Raw genomic sequence first — 23,225 nt, 5'->3', positions numbered from 1 at the left:
TTTGGCTACCCATGCAGCTCTTGACCACAAGTTGGCAAGGGGTTATAGTGTTAGATTTTTAATTGAATACCTTCTGCTTAAGGGTCCAGTCAGGGATAGGGGTTTAAGGGTAGGAACTAGGAACGAAAGACCCCCCCTCCACGGAAATGGAAATGTAACCTTTTGGGTAATGATACCCATTGCTTTATTTCATGCAATCAGCATCCCGATTATCACTGCTGCAAAAATGTGCCCAAATTCATAGCCATACAGTAATTCCCCTCCCCACTTTGGAATGGCTATAATCAAACCCAAGCTTCTTCTAAAGAAAAGAGATAAAAGCATTCTTATCATTCAGATATAATGTGAAACTGGCTTTGAAAACCTTTACAATGGTGTACAATTTAATATTTTGCAAAAAAAAAAAATTAACAATTTGGAACTTGGTGGCTGCAACATACATCATCTGACTTTATCAAACCAACAAAGACCGACACGCATTCCATAGCACAAATACGCAGCTGGACAGCAAAACCGCCATTCACACACAAAGCAGGGGAAAGCGGTGGTGGTGCGAGGTGCTGGCCGGAACTTGCTGTATCTTAAAATTCACAAAGAGTGCTAACCCCCCCAAGTTTTATGTGCAGCAGGAGCCGGCGGTCATTAGTCCAAAGATCCACCGGCACTTTTTTTTAAGAATTTGCAAAGCTGTAAAAAGCACGTATCTTGGAAAAAAAAGTAAACTGCTTCTGAGCGAAATTAAAGAGAGGAAAGAAAATACCAATATCAAAGGAACATCGCAAACTACAAGATGCTGAGCAGCGGGAGAGTGGGACACAATATATGCTCACAGAATTCTCCTATCTACAAGAACCTCACAAGCATTTGGGAGAATATTTAAAGTCTGAATATTGAGCTTGGTATGGTAAGACGGCAAAAAAAAAAAAATTAGGTTTAAAGTAGGTCAGCTGATAATGTTCAAGGTATTTAAAGGGGGTTAGCTGCCAAATTACCAAACTGGGATTAGCTAGGAGAAGAAAGGTTGACCGTGGGGTACAAATTATCCCCTGCAAAAAATGTTTAGGTACACAAATTCAATAGAGATATTATCAATGATTTGTGGTTAAGAAAAGAGTGAAAAAAATAAATAAATAAAAGAATAAAGGCTCTGGGACACCTGAGACCTGACTTTGTTTCCGGATATTTAAAGGATACCCATTCATATATATGACATTGGCGACATGGCGAGATAGTAGCTCATAATGATAAAAAAGATAATATTTACTACAACTCCCTAACACTAAGGTTATATGAACGTCAATGTGTCTATCTGACATTTACCCTGAAGAAGCGAGTCAGTAGCCCACAAAACGTGGTGGGGATGTTCTTGAAACATTGGTCCTTTTAGGGATATTACTACATATCTTCACAATCTTAGAACCTTTTGATACTTTGAACACTGATTGCATAGTATTTTGACTGTATTACCTTTTTAAAAAGCTAACTGGCTTGTTTGCCTGGCGCATAAGTCAAACTTAATGACACTTCACCCTTAAATATTTCATATTCATTTTTATATATGTTTTTTTAAGTGTAAATTTGATGCCTAAAAACGCATTAATTGAATCGAATTTATTGGTTTTTTCATATCCCAAAAAAAACAAAAAACAATGTAATGATTGAGGTTATAAAAAAAAATACCATTTATAGCCTACGGCATTTCCCGCATTGAAGATGGCAAATGCAAACTGGCAACTCTAAAATGAAAATCAGGCTAATTTTCGATTGGTAAATCTAGCAATTGCCAGTCCTTCAACATCCACAATGTGTTCTCTATTGGGTGTTTGATTCTGTTACTCTGCTATCTATCCCCTGAAGAAGCAGTTTTATTCCCGAACTGCGTTGGAAATACAAGAAATATTTTTGATAGCTGACTATTGTTAGTACAGTGATACCACAGTATAAGTCCGCTTTGGAATAAGTCCAACTTGGTATAAGTCCTGTTTGGACACAAAATTTTGCTTGGTATACAACCTTTGTGCTAGAACTTGTATGGGTCAAAATGAGTCATAACACCGCGTGCTACCCTTATTTACCTCTCTGGAGACAAAGCCACGACTGCCCACGAGTGTCAGTACGCCAGTTGCTAGCATTCGGTGAACAACCCGCGCTATAACTCTCTGTGAATTACATAACATCTCCTCCTCTCTTCTCAGCACAATCCTAGTAGGCACTCAACTCTTCTCAGCAAGGTTAAGTTAGGTTAAATTTTCATTTATTTCATCTAATTGCTTTTGTATTTATGTATTTTAGTATTAGGCAGCGTTTAAGTCATTTCATACAGCCCTATCAATGTATAATATGCCAATAACAATATGATTTTTTTTCATAGGAACGAATTAATCATTTTCCTAATTTATTTCCTAAGGGAAAATTTTGTTTGGTATAAGTCCAAGGATCTGGAACAAATTAAGAACTTATACCAAGGTACCACTGTATTTGATGTGATGTCTATTGCAACCACATCATGTTTTTTATCCATTTTTGTATAATTTGTAAATTTATTTGTATTGTGACTTAATAAAATTGGTACTTTTTAATATACTTTTGCCAGGAATTCCCTACATTTCCCCTCTGCTCCTTTTGGTTTCCATACTTCAGAACAATGCAAATCTTTTTAGCCAATAGCTACCTTTCATAAAATAACCCCTAAAGCAGACCCATCACTAAAATTTTTACTTTAACTATTTTTATGGGGGAGGGGGGAAAAGAGGAGTGCAGAGCATCCAGTGATACTTACGTCATGCAGGAGGCTTCTGGCTGCTCTTTCTGCATATATCTGATCTCAGGCATGCACAGAAGAAGCTTTTTCTTCAATTGGGGGGGCTCGATCTCATGTTTACACAGAAGCAAAAGATTGTGGTGCCCGGCGCTTCCTTTGTACAAGCGGCTCAGGACCCAACCCAGAAAAGCTTCAGTAGGATATGCAGACAAGTATTTTTTTTTATTAATATTTTTAGTTTTGCTTTATTGTCCTCCATAGGTACAGAGCTGAGATTTTTTCATTGGAGTTCCAGGCCTTGCACCCACCAGCATGAATTATCAATTTGCAGAACACAAGTCTCCCAATGCCTGCAGTAGGTGGAGCTGGGAAAACCCCCAGGTCCCAAAACTGGAATCCCAATACCAATAAACAAATAGATACAATAGTAAGAAGATTAAAGCCACATCATCCACCCACCATCAATGTAAAATATACGGACAGACTAACTTTTAATTGCAAGCTTTGACATTCACAAGCAGGGAACAGCAGAATTCTCATCCAAACCACTCAATGATTTTCTTAATGCCGAGCACAGGGACCGTCAGAAGCTCCCGCAATTGAAGTCACATTAAACTACGTTTGATCATTGCACTTACCATGACAGCGATTCCTGTGAACATTACAGCGGAGAGGAACTGCCATACTCTGCAAACGAAAGAGAGAATGTCATTTTTATTGCAGCATTCTGGTTATTAAATAAAAAGCAGCTGACATAAAGTTATAGAAATTTCAACAAGCAGGAAAATGGGTCATGTAAAAACTGATATCAATATTTCCTGAGATACCAAGCAACTTACAGTTCCTATTTTTTTTTCCCTTTGGCATTGAAAGCTATAATGACGGGTTACAAAGTGTAAATATTGTATGTTTACATGCAGCCTGTCATTGTCTGCACTGTAAATGCAGACTAGGACTGGCAACAAAGAAAGGAACACATTTATTGCCACTTTTATAAACGTGCACGGAAAAGAAAAAGTAGCAATATATTAAATATTTGCACTTTTTCCTACTCAACAAGTAGTTTGCCCTATTTGTAAAATCGGCCTCTTTAAGCCAATAAATGAAATGTACTCATCAACCTGTAGGTGTCACTGTTGAGCCTATAGAGAATTTGCCTCTGTTTGTTTATAAAAAAAAAGTATAAATCTAAATTATTTGCTCTAAAAGGCAGCAAAGTCTCTGGGGAGTAATTGGTGGAAAAATAATTTGTGCCAAAAGGGTTTACATCATTTTTCTCCACGAGTTTCAAGTTAGAATAAGAGGATTTTGCAACATGACATAACCAAATTACAGCTCACCAGGAGCTCCGTATGGCTGGTGGAGAAATGCACGCATGGAATCGGTAGGGTAATATTACCCAATAGATCTTTTGGCTGCTGTTAGCGTCCTCCGTACCTGTGCTACCATACAAGGATGGAAAAGGGAAACCCAGCCATGTGCATTCTCCTATTTGTAGGCAGCAAGCATGGGCGTGTACCATTATAGAAGCTCAGGGGCGGGTCAGCTAGATTCAGAATCTCCCTCTATTTTAATTTCCTTCCATTATGGAGCACAAGAAAAGGCAAGAATAAAATGTAGGCAATGTGCCAGTCATGTGCAAGCTTTCAAAGTGACAACAGCACTGCAGATTCCTGTGCTGGTCCTCATATAGAACCTTTTGGAGCACTCTTGGTTTTGCAGGCAAAAAGCTTAGATTAAGCCCTGCCCCCTCATCTCCAAGCACCTTCCTTTCAGCAATAAAAGTCCAGTCCTTAGCAATTAGTAGAATTTGATGGAATCTACTCAAAACCTACAATCAGCTGACCCCCCGCACATTGGAAGGAAGTAGTAAAAAAAAAGACTTACCTTAGTCCTAAAGGTTCTCTTACTGCAAATTTTATTTCATTTCCTAGTACTTGGCTGATCTGAAAAGAAAGAGGAAGACAGTAAGATATGATTTCCAGACCATACATTAAAATAATGTATGTACTAGGGGCATTTCTAGGATTATCAACCTTACAAAGAGTAATCCGAGCTTCCTGGGCTGTGTTCAAACTAGCTGTGTGTGGTTGCAGTGCAGATACCAGCTCCTCGTGCCAGTGAATCGCTGACTCAGGGCAGATGATACAGCAGCCTAATAGAGAACTAATGGGGTTGGGCAATGAGTCGTCCACCATTACTCACTGTCAAATCTGCAGATGTTGGCTTTGTAAGAATCAGCATTGTGGTTCAAGGTGCCAAGGATTGCTTGGTGTGCCCTACGGTGTGCTCTGCCCACTTCTTCTGTACACATTGCCATTTCTTAGTATGTTGGGGCCCTTAGGTTTCCCTCTTGCACCCCTTCATTCCCCACCTGTATAACCACGTCACTGCCCTTCCTTTCTCCTCCCATAGCAGGAATCCATGGTACAATGGTCCAGGAATCAAAACTTACCTGTTCCATCGCCAAGAAGATGCAGTGAAGTTCAATCTTGGCGCATGCAATGTCACACCACAAATTGGGATCAAACTTCACAGATCTGCCAGACGATTTAATAGGCAGGTATGGCTATCACATCACACATTTCCAAGTGTTACCCTTCAGCTTTGTTATCCAGGGGGCAGACAGGTTGGAGGGTGGGCAGAGATGCAATTAATATAAGAAACTGAATTCAGGCCGGTATCAGCTTCTTTCAGTCTCTGGGGGAGGGAGAAGCGGCACTAAGAGCCAACCAGGTATATTGTAGTGCCAAGGGAATACTAATTAGTGGAGAAGGCAAAGGGATGCAAAAGATGGACTCATCACTAAGCAGCTCCTTTTATCATGATTCCATCACAAGCTAGACCCGGCCAGGCAGACACTGTGTGGCATTGCTGTGTGAATCTCAAGACTTGGTAGAAAGAAATACAAATCCTTTTGTCAGTTCGGCAATTAAGATTTAGGAGACCGGTCATGTCTAGGTGTTCATCAATGTGCAACAATATGAACTTCAATCTGCACGATATCTGCCACACAGTGAGGTTTTTTTTTCAACTTATGTTTTTGTCTTTAAGATGTAAAGCACAACCATTGGATAGAAAGGAAGGAAGCAAAACCTGCATATGTAATGAACACACATTGTAATCTTATAAGTACATAGATAATTTTTTTTTTTTTTTAAATTCTTCATTGACTATTTGCAAGGGAATTCAAAAACAACACCAAAAATACAAACCATAGTGATAAAAAAATATTACCAATGAATTGTAACATTTAGCAAGATGACCTAAACCCCCTCTTCCCCCCTCATATAGGGCAAGGAGTTCATCAAACTCGATTGCACATTCCATCTGTCTGGCAGATATGAAGAACAGATCACGCCACAGCCAGAGCGGAGATTGTCCAGTGTGCCAAGCTGAAAATTCGGCATAAACACAAACTGAATCCCACAGCTGTGTCCAATATTGCCAGACCCTGTATTAGCTCACACGTTGTAATGGACTGGCAAAAAAAAAAAAATTTGACATGGGAAGAAAAAAAAAAACAAAAAAAAAAAAGGGGAGGGGAATCAGAAGGCTTTGCTATACTGGGATTTTCAATTGGCATTTACTGATTAAGTGAACCTAAGATTGAATGCATGCTACGTATTATACGGTAAACACCCGGGTACTTATGACCCCCGGTCAATACCCTCATCTGGTTTTCACTCTACAACAGCAGAGCCATCTTTGGGCAGAGATATTCAGGGTCACCATCTATTGCACTGAAATGCCAAATCAGAGACTTCAGTTTTGCATATTTTGCACAGATCAACAGTTATTGCGAATCACAAGGTGAGAGATTGCAACAACGTAACAACATTAAAGATATCAAAGGATGGAGGGGACTGTGGACTGGTTTCTTCCTCCCTGCAGCTGACTAAAAAAGCAATCCCAGCCTGGACAAAGTCACTTACCAGGGCTTAAGGGCAGCTCTAATAGGTAGAGTGGTTTTAATAAATACTATTGCTGTATATGCTATCATTTCAGCAATGTATTCATGGGGATTTCATTGGGAATGCCATTCTGTATCTGTATGAGACTTTCTAAAACTTTACCCTAAAGGTAACTTTCAGGTATTAGGGAACCCCTACCTATATTTTTATTATGCCCAGGTCAAAGCATGTCAGCCTGGTAGTTAATGTTTAAAATGCCTCTTACATTCTTGGGAAGAAAGTCATCCTTACAGATAGCCAAAAAGATTATTGGTGCCAGGGGTAACAAATTGCTCAAGTAACCCAAAGTCTGGAAGAACCCTGTTTGAGAAACACAAATCTCTAAATCTGCTTATAATTCGGCCTCCAGCCACTAATGCAATTTCTTGCAGAAGAAAAACATAATAAAATCTACAATCTGCTGACTTCAAAACTATTTTCCTGTTGCTAGATAAGGGAAATCTGATTTTTTTGTAGTTCTGGAAATTTGAGGTTAGTTGCAGTTAAAACAGAATATATATTGTAAATAAATCTGTACACATTATTAAAATGTTGGACTAGTTAATAAAATATATATAATTTATTGTATTTGCTGGATTCCTATAATTGGCAATTAGCTGATACAATCACCAATCTAATAATGATCGGCTGGATCTGGTTACTTGCAATCATGTTGATCATGAGAACTATTTGGCATGGCTCTAATAATAAAACGGTGATTAGCAGACACGATTGTCAATTGTTTGTGAATGAAGTGCCAATCGCTACTAATTACCCGGAGCCTTTTTCCTACTGCAGCATTTTCATAGCTGTACTCGGTATTACATTAAGTTCAATATAAATAAACATATAGGAACATCTGATGATGGTCTGGGCACAGAAGAACTGGACTGGACGCCATTCAGCCCACAAAGGACGAGCTATTATTCAGAAAGCAGGACAGCACCAAGAAAAAGCTAGGTATAGCTGCCGGAGGTTTTGGACATTTTCTTACACGATCCTGAAAAAGCAAATTGGAGCTTAAAATTTCAAATTATTTTACGGAAAAAGTTTTACAAATTTATCAAAATGTTTCTCCTTTTGGGTATTTTACTTTAAGACCGCTTTCAGCATTTTCCTGCCAAAAGCCCTAGAATTTTACTCTGCTTTGGACTGTGACCCAGCACCGTTGCCACCCTGCAAAGCGCACCACAGTGCTAGGATAACGAAACAACGAGTAATCATTTTGGAAGTGAGAGTTAATGAATTCTTAATGGTGTAATTACATGCCTGCCAGGCCTCTCAGGAGGAATGCTAGGGGCATGCTGCCATCTGCAAGCTTTAAGGGGTTAAGGAAAAATGCCGGGTGACTGGATTAATCCTGACAGCATCTGACGAGATCCAGTAAAAAAAAAAAAAAAGAGGCAGCAGGGGAGATTAGAGGAAAACTTAAAGGGAGGGGACCATTGGAGCAGAAAATCCTCATGGAAGAGAGGAAGAAAAGAAAAGACAATAAGGAGGCTTGCGAAAAAAAAAAAATTATTGGGTGGCTAAAAATATTACAATCAAAAGCTTTCTGCACAAAATTCTAAAAATTGACACTGGAATTAAAAGTAATCTGGTAAATACGTAAATAATAATTTCCAATTAAATTGATAAAATATAATGGGTAGCATGGTGGTTAAGTGGCTAGCACTAGGGTTCGTGCTTTAAATCTTGGCCGGGACCCAATGTGCAAGGAGCTGGTAGGGTAGATGTCCTCTAGGCACTCCAGTTGCTTCCCAATATCCCTTTAAATCCCCCAAATAGCCTTAGATAATGTTAATGACATGACTATGGTGGGAACTTGGATTGTGAGCTACTCTAAGGAACACGTAGTATAAAAGCCCAAAATCCATCTTTATATTGTCTTCCTAAAATTCCATACTTAGCAGTTGTTGGGCTAAGAGTGGGAGATTTTTTATACATGATATATGAGCAAGGCACCACTGCAATGTCGACAGTCAAACATTTTTTCAGGCAGTGGAGAACTGGAAAAAAGAAGTGAATAGGAAACCTACTTTAGCACAGCACCAGGAGAAGTTATTCAGATTCATTGCAGTAGCAGTGTCATATTGTCTTCTACCTTTCAATGCACAACAGTGGTGCAGGTGGTTTCAATACTTTGTTACAAAACCATAACAAAGCATGGACTTGAGATGAGTCAGGGAGTTCTTACCTCTAGACTTCTCGTGCAGCAAAAACCCAGCTAGAAATCCAAAATTTTAAGACTGGAGGCCATTATTGGCCATCCCTATTCTACTCCTATGTAATGTTTTCCATTAAATGAGCACATTTCACACACAAAAGAGAATATTTAAGGCTTTCTACACTTACCTTGGACCTGTGAACTTCTCCATCGTCATCCTCCCCTCCAACGCCCAGGATTTTACGAGTCTTCAGCCGACTTACTAGGTCTGTCTGGCTGTGTTTTTTCATTAGGGGTGGGGGTGGTTTGGTGGCCATGGTCTAGCTCTTGGTGGCGCTCTTTCAGACCAGAAATCGATCCTAAAACAATAATAAAAAATGTTGTTAGGCTAAGTTAAGGCAGATATAAGTGTAAATGTAGGGTTTTGTGTTTTCATCTGCTGGGTTATGTCTCTTAAACCAGGTACACACGTGCAATAAATGCCTTGGAAAGGATCCTTCACAATCCTTTCCAACGACATTTGACTGCACGATGCATGAACGAGTGCTCTACATACATCATCGTCCTGCTCTATGCAGAGGGGAGGGGGAGAATGACAGAGCGACACCCTGCTGTGCGCTCTCTCTTTGCTTCTATTACGATCGTTTGTCGTCTATCGTCCGTGAATCCGCTGTGACGGTCGTTCGGATGATGCAAGACAGGCGCTGTACACACGCCAGATTCTCAGCCAATATCAACCCTGAGCTGATCATCAGATGAGAAGCATTGCAAGTGTGTACATAGCCTTAGTGATTTCAGTAAAATCTCCCCATATACTCTATTACAAGGGGGTAAAACATTCCTTGTTGGACATCTTTATTTACCACCATATTGTACCACAAAGGTTCATCAAGCTTACCAACTACATTACGTAACACTTCCATTGTACAATATTCGTTACAGGAGTAGTAGTGGTGCCTGCCCAATCGAGTTTACACAATCTAAGAGTTGGGATTGCGTAGCATAGGGTACATGGAGGGTATGGATTTGTTATAAGTCAGTCATGGTTAAGATAAGAAGGAGAATGGATAGACAACTTTGAAGAGTAGGAATCCTTAAATAGTTGTGCAATCCCAATTGGATAATTGATGGGATTTCAGAGAATGGGGATAACTGAAAAGGATCTTGAGTGAGGAAATCATTAGAAGGTCGCTGGATGAATGGAAAGGGTGGCTAGGGGTGTACAAATGTGTAAATTTGGAAAAGTAAGGGGGACAGGAGTCCTGAAAGAATGTAATGATGAAGCACAGTAGCTTGGATTTATTTTGAAGTGTAATGGAAGCCAAGGAAGAGATTTGCAGAGAGTCAATCAATCAGTTGAGGAGTAATAGTAAGCAGAGGAAAGTCTAGCTGAAAGATTCATGATAGATTTTAGAAAGCCAAAGTCTAGTTAATAGAATACCAAATAAGAGAATGTTAAGTGTTCGAGGTGAGAGATTGAGATGAGGCATGAATAAGTATAAAAGAAAGCAAATGGGGGCTAGAAAGCAGAGATGGGTAGAAAGAGAATTTTTTTTTATTACTGGAAGGACAATTGCATGTTTGAAGGCTGAGGGAAACTATACATAATGATGAAACATCAGTTTATAAGATTTTTTTGGAAAAGAAACAATATTGACTCAAAGCCATTTAATTTATATTCCAAGAAATGAAAACATTTCAGCTTCTACCCAGATGAATTATACATTCATTTTGCACTTCACATATGCCCCTTGTTCTTGTCCCCACAAATATCGCCATTCGTCATCATCACTCATGTTTTTTCATCCACATAACCCAATTCTGTTTGAGTGACCTGTAATTAACGGCACACTAGCAATTAAACACCCGTGATTCTCCTGACACGCAGCCAACGGCTCGACTCACAAAGAACAGACACAGAGCTAGGAGTCTACTGAAGGATTTGTAAAAATGCCACAAAAGGAAACTGAACATTGATAACACAGAAAAAAGTATAAAAAGAAAGCCACAAACATAAAACGATCACAGATTGCTTTCACGGAAGTCTGAAAAGTTATATCTGAATGGAAGATAAAATGTTTTTTTGGGTGAATGCATATTTTGACTAATTGTGGTTATGTTTACTGCAATGTATTTGTCGGTGTACAAACATGTGAACGTTATGTTGACATTGTAATCTTCTATCATGAACCTTTTCATTATGAAAAGAATAGATGTGCATAAGAAATTGCAAGAACTGCTGACGCATTTCATGGTAAAATGAGCTTAATTATAGAACTATGATTAATGCAGAGCTCCACACAGGAAGTACCAATTTATTCTAAGGAACAGTTTAATAAATGTATTCTAAAATGACATGAGCTTGGATGTCTGAATGTTTCTGTTCCTGTCCTCTGGCATTGCAGAACCAAATATAAGCCAACTGGAAGTCCACGGTTTTGTCCAGTGCTGCCCATCAATTTGATTACTATTCCTAAGTGGAAGTAATCCCACTATACTCACCTATTCCCAATCCATTGCAGGATGTTGCCATCGTTCTCCTTCACCTTCTTCTTACAATCTTCGGCCATCTAGACTGGCTGGGAAGATGTAACTATCGGGCAGGCGTGCGGGAGTTTATTTAGTCCCGGCAAGCACAGGGGAAGCTGGGATTGCTGGGCATCCTGGTAACCAAAGCTAGGATGTGCTTTTGGAGTTATGACAGATTATTAAAGAATGGATATGGTCTTTCCCTTTCTGCAATAATGACCTGCATGATCCAAGACTTTTAGTTCCACTTTAGGCTATGTACACATGCTTGATAGTCGACAAACAATCACAAGGTTTTAGAGACAATCACAAGGAGAAAATCATTTTTACAGAAGGTCCCCAGCATCATCAATCCATCCTTGTGGCTCAACGAACAAGTGGAGGGGACCACTGTACTCACCTATGGGGAAGGGTACAGCAGGGTGCCACTTGCTTGTGGCCTCTTACCATAAAACAGGAAAGCACAGAAATTTTGATCTGAACGATAATTCCATCGGTTTACCCAATCTTTCATTGTCTAATAACAACTAAGCCTAAATCATAACCAAGTTGACAACATTTTGTTTAACTGTGGTCGTGTGCCATTTGGCATGGATGTCCTGATTAGATGGCTGATAAACACAATTACAAAAAGAAAAAGCATCACATATACATTTTCATTTTGTTTTGGGGTTTACAGTTAGAAAGCAAGCATAAACTCCTCTTAGTTTCTGTGCAGTTTAGTTAACCTTAATAAAAAGATTCAATTCTGACAATTGCAGCATGCTGGTCCTTATTTCACACATCGATTGGAGGCTTTTCTATCCTCACAGCTTTGGCTGGCTCCAGACTTCTCGAGCAGAGTTTCATTCTTTCCTAATTCCTGACGTAATTTTCCCATTTTAAACACTTGCTGTGCTGCATTTTTAGTACTTTATTAAATATACAGAGTTTCAGAGGCTCTCTTGGCACATTCCTAGTACAGGATTGCATAGTCCTCTAGAGAATTTGACCACACAAGGAATAAGCCCCTGGTAATACATCCAAGTGGGATACTTTCAAGGGGTTTCCATTTTAAAGGTTAAAGCAGATACCACAAAACACTTTGAAAACTCATTCGCTCTAAGACTTTGCACTGCGTCTTTCAAAAATGCATTGGAGCTGCTTTGTGTTGCGTTTCATTGTCCATTATTTTGACTGGGAAGCGCAGCAAACCAAACTGCACAGAAATGTTGTGCATGCTGTGCAGTCCAAATAACAACCCAACCCAAACTACCAACACGTTCTGCATTATCTTAAAGCTCATGCTTATGAATGGAAATGCATGTCTCAACCTAATGTTACAGTGAGCAACTGCACTGCATGTATTGGAAATAATATTTTCCAAGTGTCTCCAAGCTATATTCAGTTTATTACGGGGGGCCAACTTCTGGGCCAAGCTCTAGCAATGCCCTATCCAATGCACATGCCCCAGATGCTATTAAGGTTGCACTCACAGAATACAGGAATGGCAATTGATGGGTCCTAAACTGGAATTATCTTCAATGTTTGGTAATAGGGCCTGAAGGGCACACAAAACTGGATCCAAATAGGAAAAATATCAAGAAACTTGGTGTTCTAATAGACATGTGTATTGGTTCACCTAATCCCTGCAAGTTCCATAGCACATCTTAAATGGAGGTCAAGTTAAAGCTTGCAACTCTCCATCCTGTTTTTAAAGAATAAAAAAAATTCTTCTTGCATCCATGTGCATGGCCACTTAAAGAAATGCCATACAGGCCAAAATTTAACAAAAAGTTTACAAGTTTCATTTGTGATTCATTAGTCTCTGCACGAATAACAAGCTCACTTTTTATGAATTCAAAAATCCATATTGCAAAACAGCAATGCTGGAATGGACTTGTTTCTAGCTGTCTGCTTACTACATTCAGATTCATTTTTGGACACGTGCATAGCGTGTGTTTGAAAGGGGCCAGCGAAAGACTAATTACTCTTCCGGCAGTGCTCAGTTTTACTGGACGCTGAATAGAGCGTGTAATTAGGAAGCGAGCCAGGGCCCCTCTCCCCCACAGCACTGGGCAGCACTTGGCATGGCCCCAAGGCACGGCATTGCTGGACGAGGTCCCCACTATGAAAGATGGCTGTTTATGTCCGCACCTCCTTAAAACTACAAAAACCTGCGAACGGACTCTCACCTATTGGAAAATGTTTTATATAAGGTTAAAATCAGCCACTGATAAATGTAATTAGTGATTCATTTCCTGATTTCTTTGCAATAGAAGAGTGGCTAATTTGTTATTTCACAGCTCCAGTGTTTTTAGGGTAATCTTTAAATCATATTTCCTAATTACGATGGACATCTGCCATTTCATCTTATTAGTTTCACCCAGGGCAACCCTTGCTGACAGCCAATTATAAACTGATCAGATATATTTTATGAAGGATACGGTAATACAGTCATGTGAAAAAGTAAGTACACCCCAGAAGCTGCTAGACTCCTCAACATCTCTGAAATGGCAAACATTAGATCTTCAATAAAGCTGATGAAATGACACATTGAGTACCTCCGCCCCTAGATTGCCACTAATTTGAAAGTTTAAAATTAGAAACAGGTGTTACAGATCAGGTGCAAATAATGAGAACCGCCATGGAGGGTACAGAGGTGTGCCATTTTACGCTTTGGTTTGGTGTCCTTTCTATCGACATGAATGTTGTCAATATGCTCTCCTCGGAAAGAAAACTCTGGACACCTAGGAGTGTGGAAATGGTTTTAAAAAATTGCCAACAAATTTAAACTCAATCATTTTACTATATGGAGTATAATCTATAGGTGTCTTAGTTTAGCTGCCAATTTGTCAAGAATTGAGAAAGCCCAACCAACTGAGGTCAAAAGCCGACCTGTTTGAGGTTTAAAAAGAGGTCTCCAAGAACCCTAAAATTTCATTTTGTATCTGATCCTTGTTGTCAGATCTACTCATATGGCCCTTGTTATCAATGAAGAAATGATAACTCTTGCAACAGTTGGGGACAATGCCTATACAAACAAGTGATTCCAGAAACCGACATGAGTGGCATGAGACAAACAAATCTTTACCGCATATAAACAGCATTATATTAGAACTACACTTCGTCACTAACATACAGGCAAAGACCAAGCCTTCAGGAACAATGTGCTATGAACTGATGGACCAAAGAGGTAAATAGGAGTAGACATGCTTGGCTCAAACCAAAGACAGCATTTCAGGCGAAGAAGAAGCCCATACAAAATGTGAAACATGTTGGTGGGAATGTTATGGCTTGGGGATGTTTTGCTGCTTCAAAGCATTGGCAGCTTACAGTGATTGAGACGACAATGAATGCTACTCATATCAAAGTGTACGTAATATGAGGCCATCTCTGAAAGATAAAGTTAACCCATTAATGGAACCTTCCAACATAACCTAAAGCACAATGGCAAATCTACCAAACAAGTGTTTAGGGACTGACCTTGTCAAAGCACCGATTTAAACCCCGTTGGAAAGATGTGGGGAATTCAAAACAAGTCATTTATGAAAGAAAGCCAAGGCACATCTTGATAGTAAAGGAATGTAAAGGATAGTAAAGGATTAAGCGGTCAAAGATTTCACCAAGAGAACATCAGATATTGGTGAGCAGTTTTATAAAAGGCCAACAAGTCATTTTTCCTAAAAGGAGGCACTACTAGCTGCTGTGGCCAAGGATAACTTCTTCCACGCTAAGGTTATATGATATTTATTTTACATCTATTGATATTTTTATTGAACAAAAACACATATTTTCATGGGTTTTTAATATGAAGTTTATCACCTTTATCTGCAGGCACTGAAATGGCAACAATCTAACATTTGTATGAAATAGGTTGGAAAAAAAAACAAAAACATTTCAATGGGATGTACTTACTTTTTCTTTGGCTATACAATTGTATATAGTTTAATGAGCCCTATAAAGGTTTAATAAAAAATAAATCTCACCTAATTGGATTGTATTTTCTCCGTTCACGATCAAGAGGTATTTATTGCTTGGTTACAGAGAAGGAGGGGGATGATAGACACACGGAGTACAACAGGTTACAATATCACAGAACACACTTGACATTAGCTTTGATGTAAATGTAACATGGGACTGCGCAGGCCAAGCTCTAACGCATTTCATGTCCGAAAGTACAAAATACAATATTCTTGCTTTTAACATGCAGGAAACCCGATATTCCTAATTCATATCAGGGATGTTGAAAAAGCTTTACATCTACGCTGTGCCCGTGCATTTAAAATGCATTAGCGTTCAGCCCTTGAGTGCCGCTTCTTGTATATCATCCAAAACTTCAATTTACAATCCACCATAATAACATGGTGACAGACTGAAAGAGCTACAATATAATTTACCTCTCAATGAACCTGTGGTTTGCTGATGAAGGTTTACTTAAAGCAGATGTAGACTTGCTTGTCATTAGATGTTGACCACAAATGGAGAGTATCAAACGATTGCCACGTTTTATATGAAATTCTTATTTCATGTTTGCTCTTTGTTGCATCCTAAACTCTTTGCTGGCGATTTCCATCTACATGAGCATAGAATTGGTTTCCTGATGGTGACAACAAGGGACCATGACTGCATATGCTGGTTTGAAATGGCCACCTATAGCCTCCATTAAAGACTGTGGGACAGGGTAACAACGCAGGAGCACAAATAGAAGACAGAGCATTGTCAACAGTATTCAAACTAGAAATTTTGTTTAGCTGGGTGGGAAGAAATTATAAACAGGAGGCAGCCCTTGTGACCCAACCCTGCACCTGGCTAAAAGGGGCTGCGGAGAACACCGGTCACCCTATATCGGAAAAACCTGGCCAATGGCCTTTATGGCATCATTACTATCCTAGTTTAAATAAAGGTGTAAATTTCAAAAATCGTGGACAATGTATTATCAGGTTAAGGTTTTTTTTAGAATCTTCGGAAAGTTGTACACATTTATGCCTACGGAGCAGTTTGAAAGAAAGGGGGGCAATAGCAATCAAAAAAATGTTATTCTCATTATTTTGTTCCCCTTTCTATTGGAAGCCTTGGAGCTGTTTGATTTTACTTGTAATTGCAAGGAGAGAAAAATATTCCCTTTATCTGCTGATATTAATTAGAGCATGGAGGTGGTCACCTGAGATGAGATCCTGGGAATTTGGATCTGGGAAAAGAAAGGTCCGTGCAAGCCAGGTGCTAAGTGGACCATGAATTGCTAAGTGTTTAAAATTGGAGATGGCCAACAAGGCAGCAAGAACAGATTAATGACCTCATCAGAGTGCTGGGCTGATCTTGTTATGTTTTTGATCAGCAATAGCTTTGGACAAAATGGGGCACTGAGCAAATATAAAGCTGGGGTTCCAAATGCACAGCTCTATGCACCTCCTGATATTCTATCAATTGGGCTCCAGGAGAAGGTTAAGATCCTGAGCAATTGCCCAGGTTGCCCCTCGTCCAAGCCTTGTTGACCAAATACTTAACCAAACAGTGCCTTTGCTGCTGCACTATAAACATAATTCTATTGGATGAGCAGGTAAATATCAAAGTCCATCATCTTTTTGTATTACATTTTCCTTTTGGCTTCTAGTATCCAAACCTTCCTGCACATCCAGGAAAAGAACAGGTTAATGCATTAGAAGTTAACAAAAACTTTTAGTTAACGCTCGCACAAAAAAAACTGCAAATCTGCAGGAACCGCCAGCAGACACGTTTTGCAGTAGCTAAAAAAAGCAGCCACTTAATTAGGGCATTAATTGCACTCCCCCTCCCCCCCTACCCAACCACCACCACCAGCCCCTCCTCTTCTACAGAAGACAGATCCACTCAATTATAGTCTATGGCATGGTCTAAAATTTGTATCTGTTCACCAAGCAGGGCTCAGATTGTTAACAAATGTATCCAAAACTAAACGTTTTTTCCTTCCCAGTTGTTATTAGTTCTATGATTGTGTCATCTTTAGCCTGATATCTCAACGACAAGGTGTAGATGGTGACACTGGATGATCCCTGAACAAAGTTGGTTGCATCCTTTGAGCAGATAAAAAGTGGATAAGGCCCAGCCAGGGGGAGTAGAGTGAGCTGAATGATAATAAATACCTGCAAATGTTTCATTGGTCCATTATTTAACATTCATGTACCCATCCCAGAGTATGTGTCTGGGAAAAGCAGTTTTCTCCTTCACAGGTACTAAGACAAAAAATGTATATATATACTTATATATAATTCCTAAAAAAAAAATAAAGTAAAACAGACAGTGAAGACTTGACACAAATTGCTTGGCTCAATCAAAACAGGTGAACGGCGCCTTATGACCCGCTCGGCTGCCACCAAGATTCGCTTTACACATTTTTTGCACATTCCTGCTTTATGGTCCACAAAATAAGAGAATGGCTGGATTGTGTCACCCACATATTTTGGGCTAAAAAGTGTCCCTGTTTCCGATCTCCAAAAGGAGGCAGATAAGTTTTTCACAGAGAGCAGAAACACAGGAGCAGAGGCAAACAGAAGCTGAAGCAGAAAGGCGAACTGTGGCGGTCAGACATGAACCAAAATACATGCACTGATGGAAATATTGCATTGGAAGGAATGAAAACAAGCGGTTACAGTGTTCAAGAAATTTTAGGAGTGGCAGCCTCTATATTGTGACCCAACTCCTCAGTAATCACCCAAAATCAGCCTGGTGGTTACTGAAAAGTTCTGGGTCGTGCACCCTGGTAAAAGGGTCTGGGGGGAACACTGAGTAAAACAGGGCAACCGTGCCCAAAACCATTACAACTGGAGAAAGGGTACAATGATAAAGTGAGGAGGTATCCGGACGCTTGGGCATAACTCACCAAATTATAAATTGAAGCTTTTCATAAATTATTCTGCGTGTAGGAATTCCTGGCATGCCACAATGTACACCAACAGTATGGACAGGTTTATACCTGCTAAGGGATAAAGCAATCCTGCGCGCCTTAGTCATCATACATATGTTTGGTATTGGTGCCCATACCAGCCGCTCGCAGCACAACATTGGTATTAAAGAACCAGATTCTGCACATTTCACAGCTGGCAGCATTGAGTGGTACTTATACTGCGCACTGTCAACCCTTTTTTATTTTCTATGGAGCTGCCACCAGAAGAATCTACATGAACATAAACCGGCAGTGGTTCCCTAGGAGGAGGATGAAATAATCACACTGCAACCTCACAGCCAGTGTAAACTTAGTCTATAAGGTTTTAGAATACTTTTAAGAATACTATAGAATTCTATAAGGTTTTAGAAAAGGGAAGCATATCTACAGTCTTTCATAACTTCATTTTCAACACTAACTTTGTAGCAAGTCACAAGGTGAGATGTTGCAGGAGGAAGCGGATCTGTTTCAGGCAAATGCAATCTGTGCCAAGAACTGTGCAGACAACAGGGTTTATATAATTGTGCTGTCCCTGAGTTGGCATCTTAATCCAGGAAAAGAAGAAAAAGCCATTGTTAAGGGTAGAGATATGAGTTATGTAAAAGGTGTGTCCATCCTAAAATAAATCATTAGTGGCAGAAGTTTTTTCTGTTCTGACCGGTGTACACTTTCCTGGGAAAAAGTAAAAATGCTTCACTGAAAAACTGCATTCCAGTAAACATTACAAAAGTTTGTACAATAGTTTACTATTATCTCAGTTCTGCTTAATCCACTGCAGCCAATAGTGCTATTAAATGTGTCCAGATTGAAGCCCATGCTGTCTAATGCAAGCATTCTCATCATAATTTATCAATGTCAACCTTGAGATTCTACGCTCGAGTTACCCTACTAAGCAGTCATTAGTAAAATTCCCTCACTGATCCATTCTTAATCAGGAAACACAGAACAATAGAAGCAACAGAGACCATGCAACCTAAGTGTCAAACAATATATATCATTGAAAATGTTCGATGCCCAATAATAAAAGGGAGTTCTATTAGAAACAGTCCAGCAATGTGATAGCCTAATGTACAGAATGTTTTATTACAATATTTTGGGATTCCAAAACTTTTTCTATTGAAATACATCTTCATACAGATGTTGACATATAGAGACTGCTATAAACATGCAGGGGATGGATTTAGGAAAACCTCTAGGATAAAAAAAAGGAGTTCACCAACATTGGGTTAAGGGAAAAGATGATTGCCTGGTGTACTACAGCAACATCTGGATAAAAAACTGCAACGTAAACTGGTGGGTTTTCCATGTACTTGGTATGTTAAAGTGGACCTTCCACCATAATAAAAGGTTTGCTTATGATGGCACAGGCTCCCTAAAATCACTCACCATATCCACGTTAAAATAGGAACTTGTGAAGGGGCAAGTTAGGATTACACTTACCTTACTTCTGCATTGCTGGGAATGATGTCACATAGCATTGTCATTGTTCTTTGAAATGAAGAGCAAGCAAAATCCATTGCTGGGGTGTTGTGAGATTTGCCTAATCCCCATTCCAAGGTGACATCGCTCTCTCCATGATGCCACGGGCAGACGACAAGGTTAGGTAAGTATAAGTCTAACTTTATTCTGTACTATTGGATTATCCATATAAAGTAGGCAGTTTGGGGAGGAAGGCCAGCTAGTTTAGGTGAAACTATATTTATATATACCATATATCTATATATAAAATATAAAAGATATATATTTTAGCAAAAATTGCCCTTTAAAGAAAACTTGTCATAGGGGAAATACAATTACCAACCTTAAAAAAATACTATCTGATTCTTATGATGACTATCAGCCTTCCATACATTCTGAGCAACCAAACCAGAACATCTAAAAAGATCAGTAGAAAAGGCTGGAGAACTTTCCTCCATACTACTGCAGTGGTTGTGTCCAGGAATACAAAAGTCCCTTTTTTTGGCAGACAATAGTAAAGTACACAAACAGATAAGAAATTAACTAAAACTGAACAAAGTAAACAAACACAAAATAATTTTAGTAGTAGAAAGCATACAGTGATCGTCTCTAATCCCAACATATTTTGCCTAACAGTTTTCTCAGTTTTTGAGACTTTTATTGAATTATGGAGGCTTAGAAAACGTAGTAAGGTAGTAAGGTCTGTTGGTAGAAAGGTCATCAGGAACACATCTCTATTATTGCAAACAAAAGGTGTTCCCAAATGACCAAAGTGAGAGAGTTCAGTTGGTTGACCATAGCAGCACCAGAGCAAAAGTCCACAAGCCCCAAGCAGGTAGGGTTGGTTCCCTATATGCACTTCAAGTGTTTATTTTCATTTGTAATTGCCACCTTTAGGAATGAATTTGGAAACTGATGCCAAGGCAAGTAACCAAAAAAACACGATAGCAGCAAAACATTTGACTCTGAATATAAAGGCCAAAAGGAAGCGAGGAGGGGAGTTTCTTGGAAGAGTAAAAGACCAAAAGTATGAGATAAAGAACAAAGCACAATCAGCATTTTGAGATGAAATAAATAAAGGGGGGGAGGGAAAAATTAGGACAAAGGAATAGATTGTGTGTTATGAAGGATTTTTGCACATGGCAATCTGGTTCTTTAGGAGAAGCCCTCCAGTCACACTGTGTAATTAGCATCTGCCTGATAAAAGTTCACAGCTACACAAGGAAGCTCATTATCATAATCCCAGCTCTGCAAAAACTAAAAAATAAAGAGCTTTATGTGTCATTTTGGGCTATTAAATTGTGCAGCTGGAACGCTCAATGCAGCCCCAAATATTATCCAGGCTTACGCAGCCGCATTGTATTTTGCCAGTTTTTTTGCTTAAATGGTACTGATTGTTTCCTCTCCAGTTCCAAAAACAGAATAAAAGCAAATGAAGGTGGCACCTGCTTCATTGGACCTTGCGGCAATACACCAACAAAAACATGCATATGAATACACAAAAAGCACTCAGCTTCTGTTAATGGAGTAAGAGGCAACATCGAGATGGATTCACACCATGGGCAATGTATTGTAGAAATCTTTTTTTTTCATGCTTTAAAAAGAAAAAATAATGCAATACAATATACCCCCATTAGATTGGGTTGGGCACATGGAATAATGCATATCGTGTGAGTTTTCCAATGTATTTTTTTTTTGTTTTGCTTGCTTTTTGCTCATTTTGACTTTTTATAATTAAACACTTGTCTGATTTGCAAAAAGGACAATGTCCATTCTGCAATACCTGTTCTTACCTGTCTAACCACCACCCAGCTGTCACATGTTGTTTGTTGCCAGAGATACCCAGCAAACCCAGCTTTTCTTACACCTGCCGGGAAAGTTACATCGCCCCGTCCAGGGGGAAAAAGGGGGAGAATGGGGGCACCCACATTGAATTGGCGACAGGCAAGCATCGATAGGTTTAGTTCTGCTCTAGGGTAAAACGGGACTCAATACAGGCCCAGCATCCATTAGATGTGCACCACAGTGTTCTCCCCGGCCCATATTAGCTGGGTGAGCCACCCTGCATCTCAATACACCTACAGCATGACATTACCACTGCAACCCTGGCATGAAATTAACACATTCTCTCAGGATTTCATTCTCCAGTCATATCAGTGACATTGTTAGGGAATAATTTTTAACTTTAACAGAATTTTTATTTTTAAACGCTGAATATGGGGGAAGGGGTCAGGGCAGTGGACCCATTATTTGTAGTGAAGGGCTGCTTTAATTATAAGTGCCACCAGTGCCCAGCAATGCTCTGTAGCATGTCACTTCACAAGTCCTATTTTCCTGCACTGTACAGCAAAAAAAAAAAAAGCCACAACTGCATTGTTTTTGCATTGGAACTCTATTGTGCTGGACCCGTTAACCATCAATTTCAGTTAGCCTACATTAGCAATCACAAAACCCAGAGGTCATAATGCTGCAGCTAACAACAGATTAATCTCTACGCGGCCACCTGGCAAATACTTCAAATAAGAGCAGGTGTGTTTGCCTGGCTATTTAGGGATTCGGTAATTATTGAAAAGTCGTTTCTGAATCTCCGCCGAAGCCAACCTAAGTCAATTCATGCTTCTGAGATCTTATCCCTGCAGCAGGATACGAAGCTAATTAGTACTGACACAAGATCATTTTTAGAGATGCCACCCACCTGTCTGGCTTACAACCAGACGGTCCAGTTTTGTCAAGTTCACAGACTTGTACTTAGGATTTTTTTTGTCCATAGACACAGGTCCAGCAGTTGGTAAAACAGGTGAATGTTCTTACTCCTCTCCTCCTTCCCTGCACAATACTTACAACATTGGTGCTTAAAATGATATGCATGCACTTTGTGCAAGTGTGGCACCTACGGGTATTTATTACACCTCAATTGGTGTAGAAGAACAGCACCATTTTTTAGGCATTATCCAGTGCCTCCATCTATTCCCTGGACTGAAATTTCATTGAAGAAAAGACATCAGTGTTCTCCCCAGCCCCTTTTAGCTGGGGGCACCGCCCTGCAGTTTTCAGTAACCACTTGGCTTTTTTTGGTTGGGTCACAATTCAAGGACCACCCCCTACCTACAGCTTCTTCCCATCCAGCAATAAATTAAATCTGGGGAGAACACTGGACAAAATGTAAATCCCGGTACCCTGTATTCAGCCACTGCTGTTACCACGAACCTTGCTACAAGGCTACAATGTTCCAGTCCAATCCTTGGGTAGAGGAGACCAATGATTGTATATCGGATGATTGTATATAAGATTCATTCTGCCATCAATGCATGATTAACATTCTTGGAGAATGGCGTCGTTCGGACACTGGTAACATAAATTGACAACATACGCCTGGAGTCTGTATATAATTACCAAGTTATGCTATGTTTACTGCAGATACCACATTCTGGCCAAAAAGGGGGAATGGCCAATGTT

At 39.6% G+C, this 23,225-nt stretch overlaps 1 protein-coding gene across 2 annotated transcripts in view; it reads right to left on the bottom strand.

The window, feature by feature from the left end:
• The window catches only part of TP53I11 (tumor protein p53 inducible protein 11), a 54,807-nt gene that overhangs the window by 8,724 nt on the left and 22,858 nt on the right, over window positions 1-23,225 (bottom strand). For both annotated transcript variants that reach the window (XM_072422158.1, XM_072422159.1), the window contains exons 2-4: window positions 9,070-9,240; window positions 4,649-4,707; window positions 3,400-3,448 (exon numbers count right to left, since the gene is read on the bottom strand). In XM_072422158.1, the coding sequence (XP_072278259.1) occupies window positions 3,400-3,448; window positions 4,649-4,707; window positions 9,070-9,198 (237 nt within the window). In that variant the 5' untranslated portion in view covers window positions 9,199-9,240. The remainder of the gene's footprint in view (window positions 1-3,399; window positions 3,449-4,648; window positions 4,708-9,069; window positions 9,241-23,225) is intronic.

Source organism: Pyxicephalus adspersus, chromosome 9 (genome assembly GCF_032062135.1).
Source record: "Pyxicephalus adspersus chromosome 9, UCB_Pads_2.0, whole genome shotgun sequence".
In the NCBI taxonomy this organism is placed as follows: Eukaryota; Metazoa; Chordata; class Amphibia; order Anura; family Pyxicephalidae; genus Pyxicephalus; species Pyxicephalus adspersus.
The sequence above is the reverse complement of the archived record's forward strand: the minus strand, read 5'-3'. Positions and strand labels throughout refer to the sequence as shown.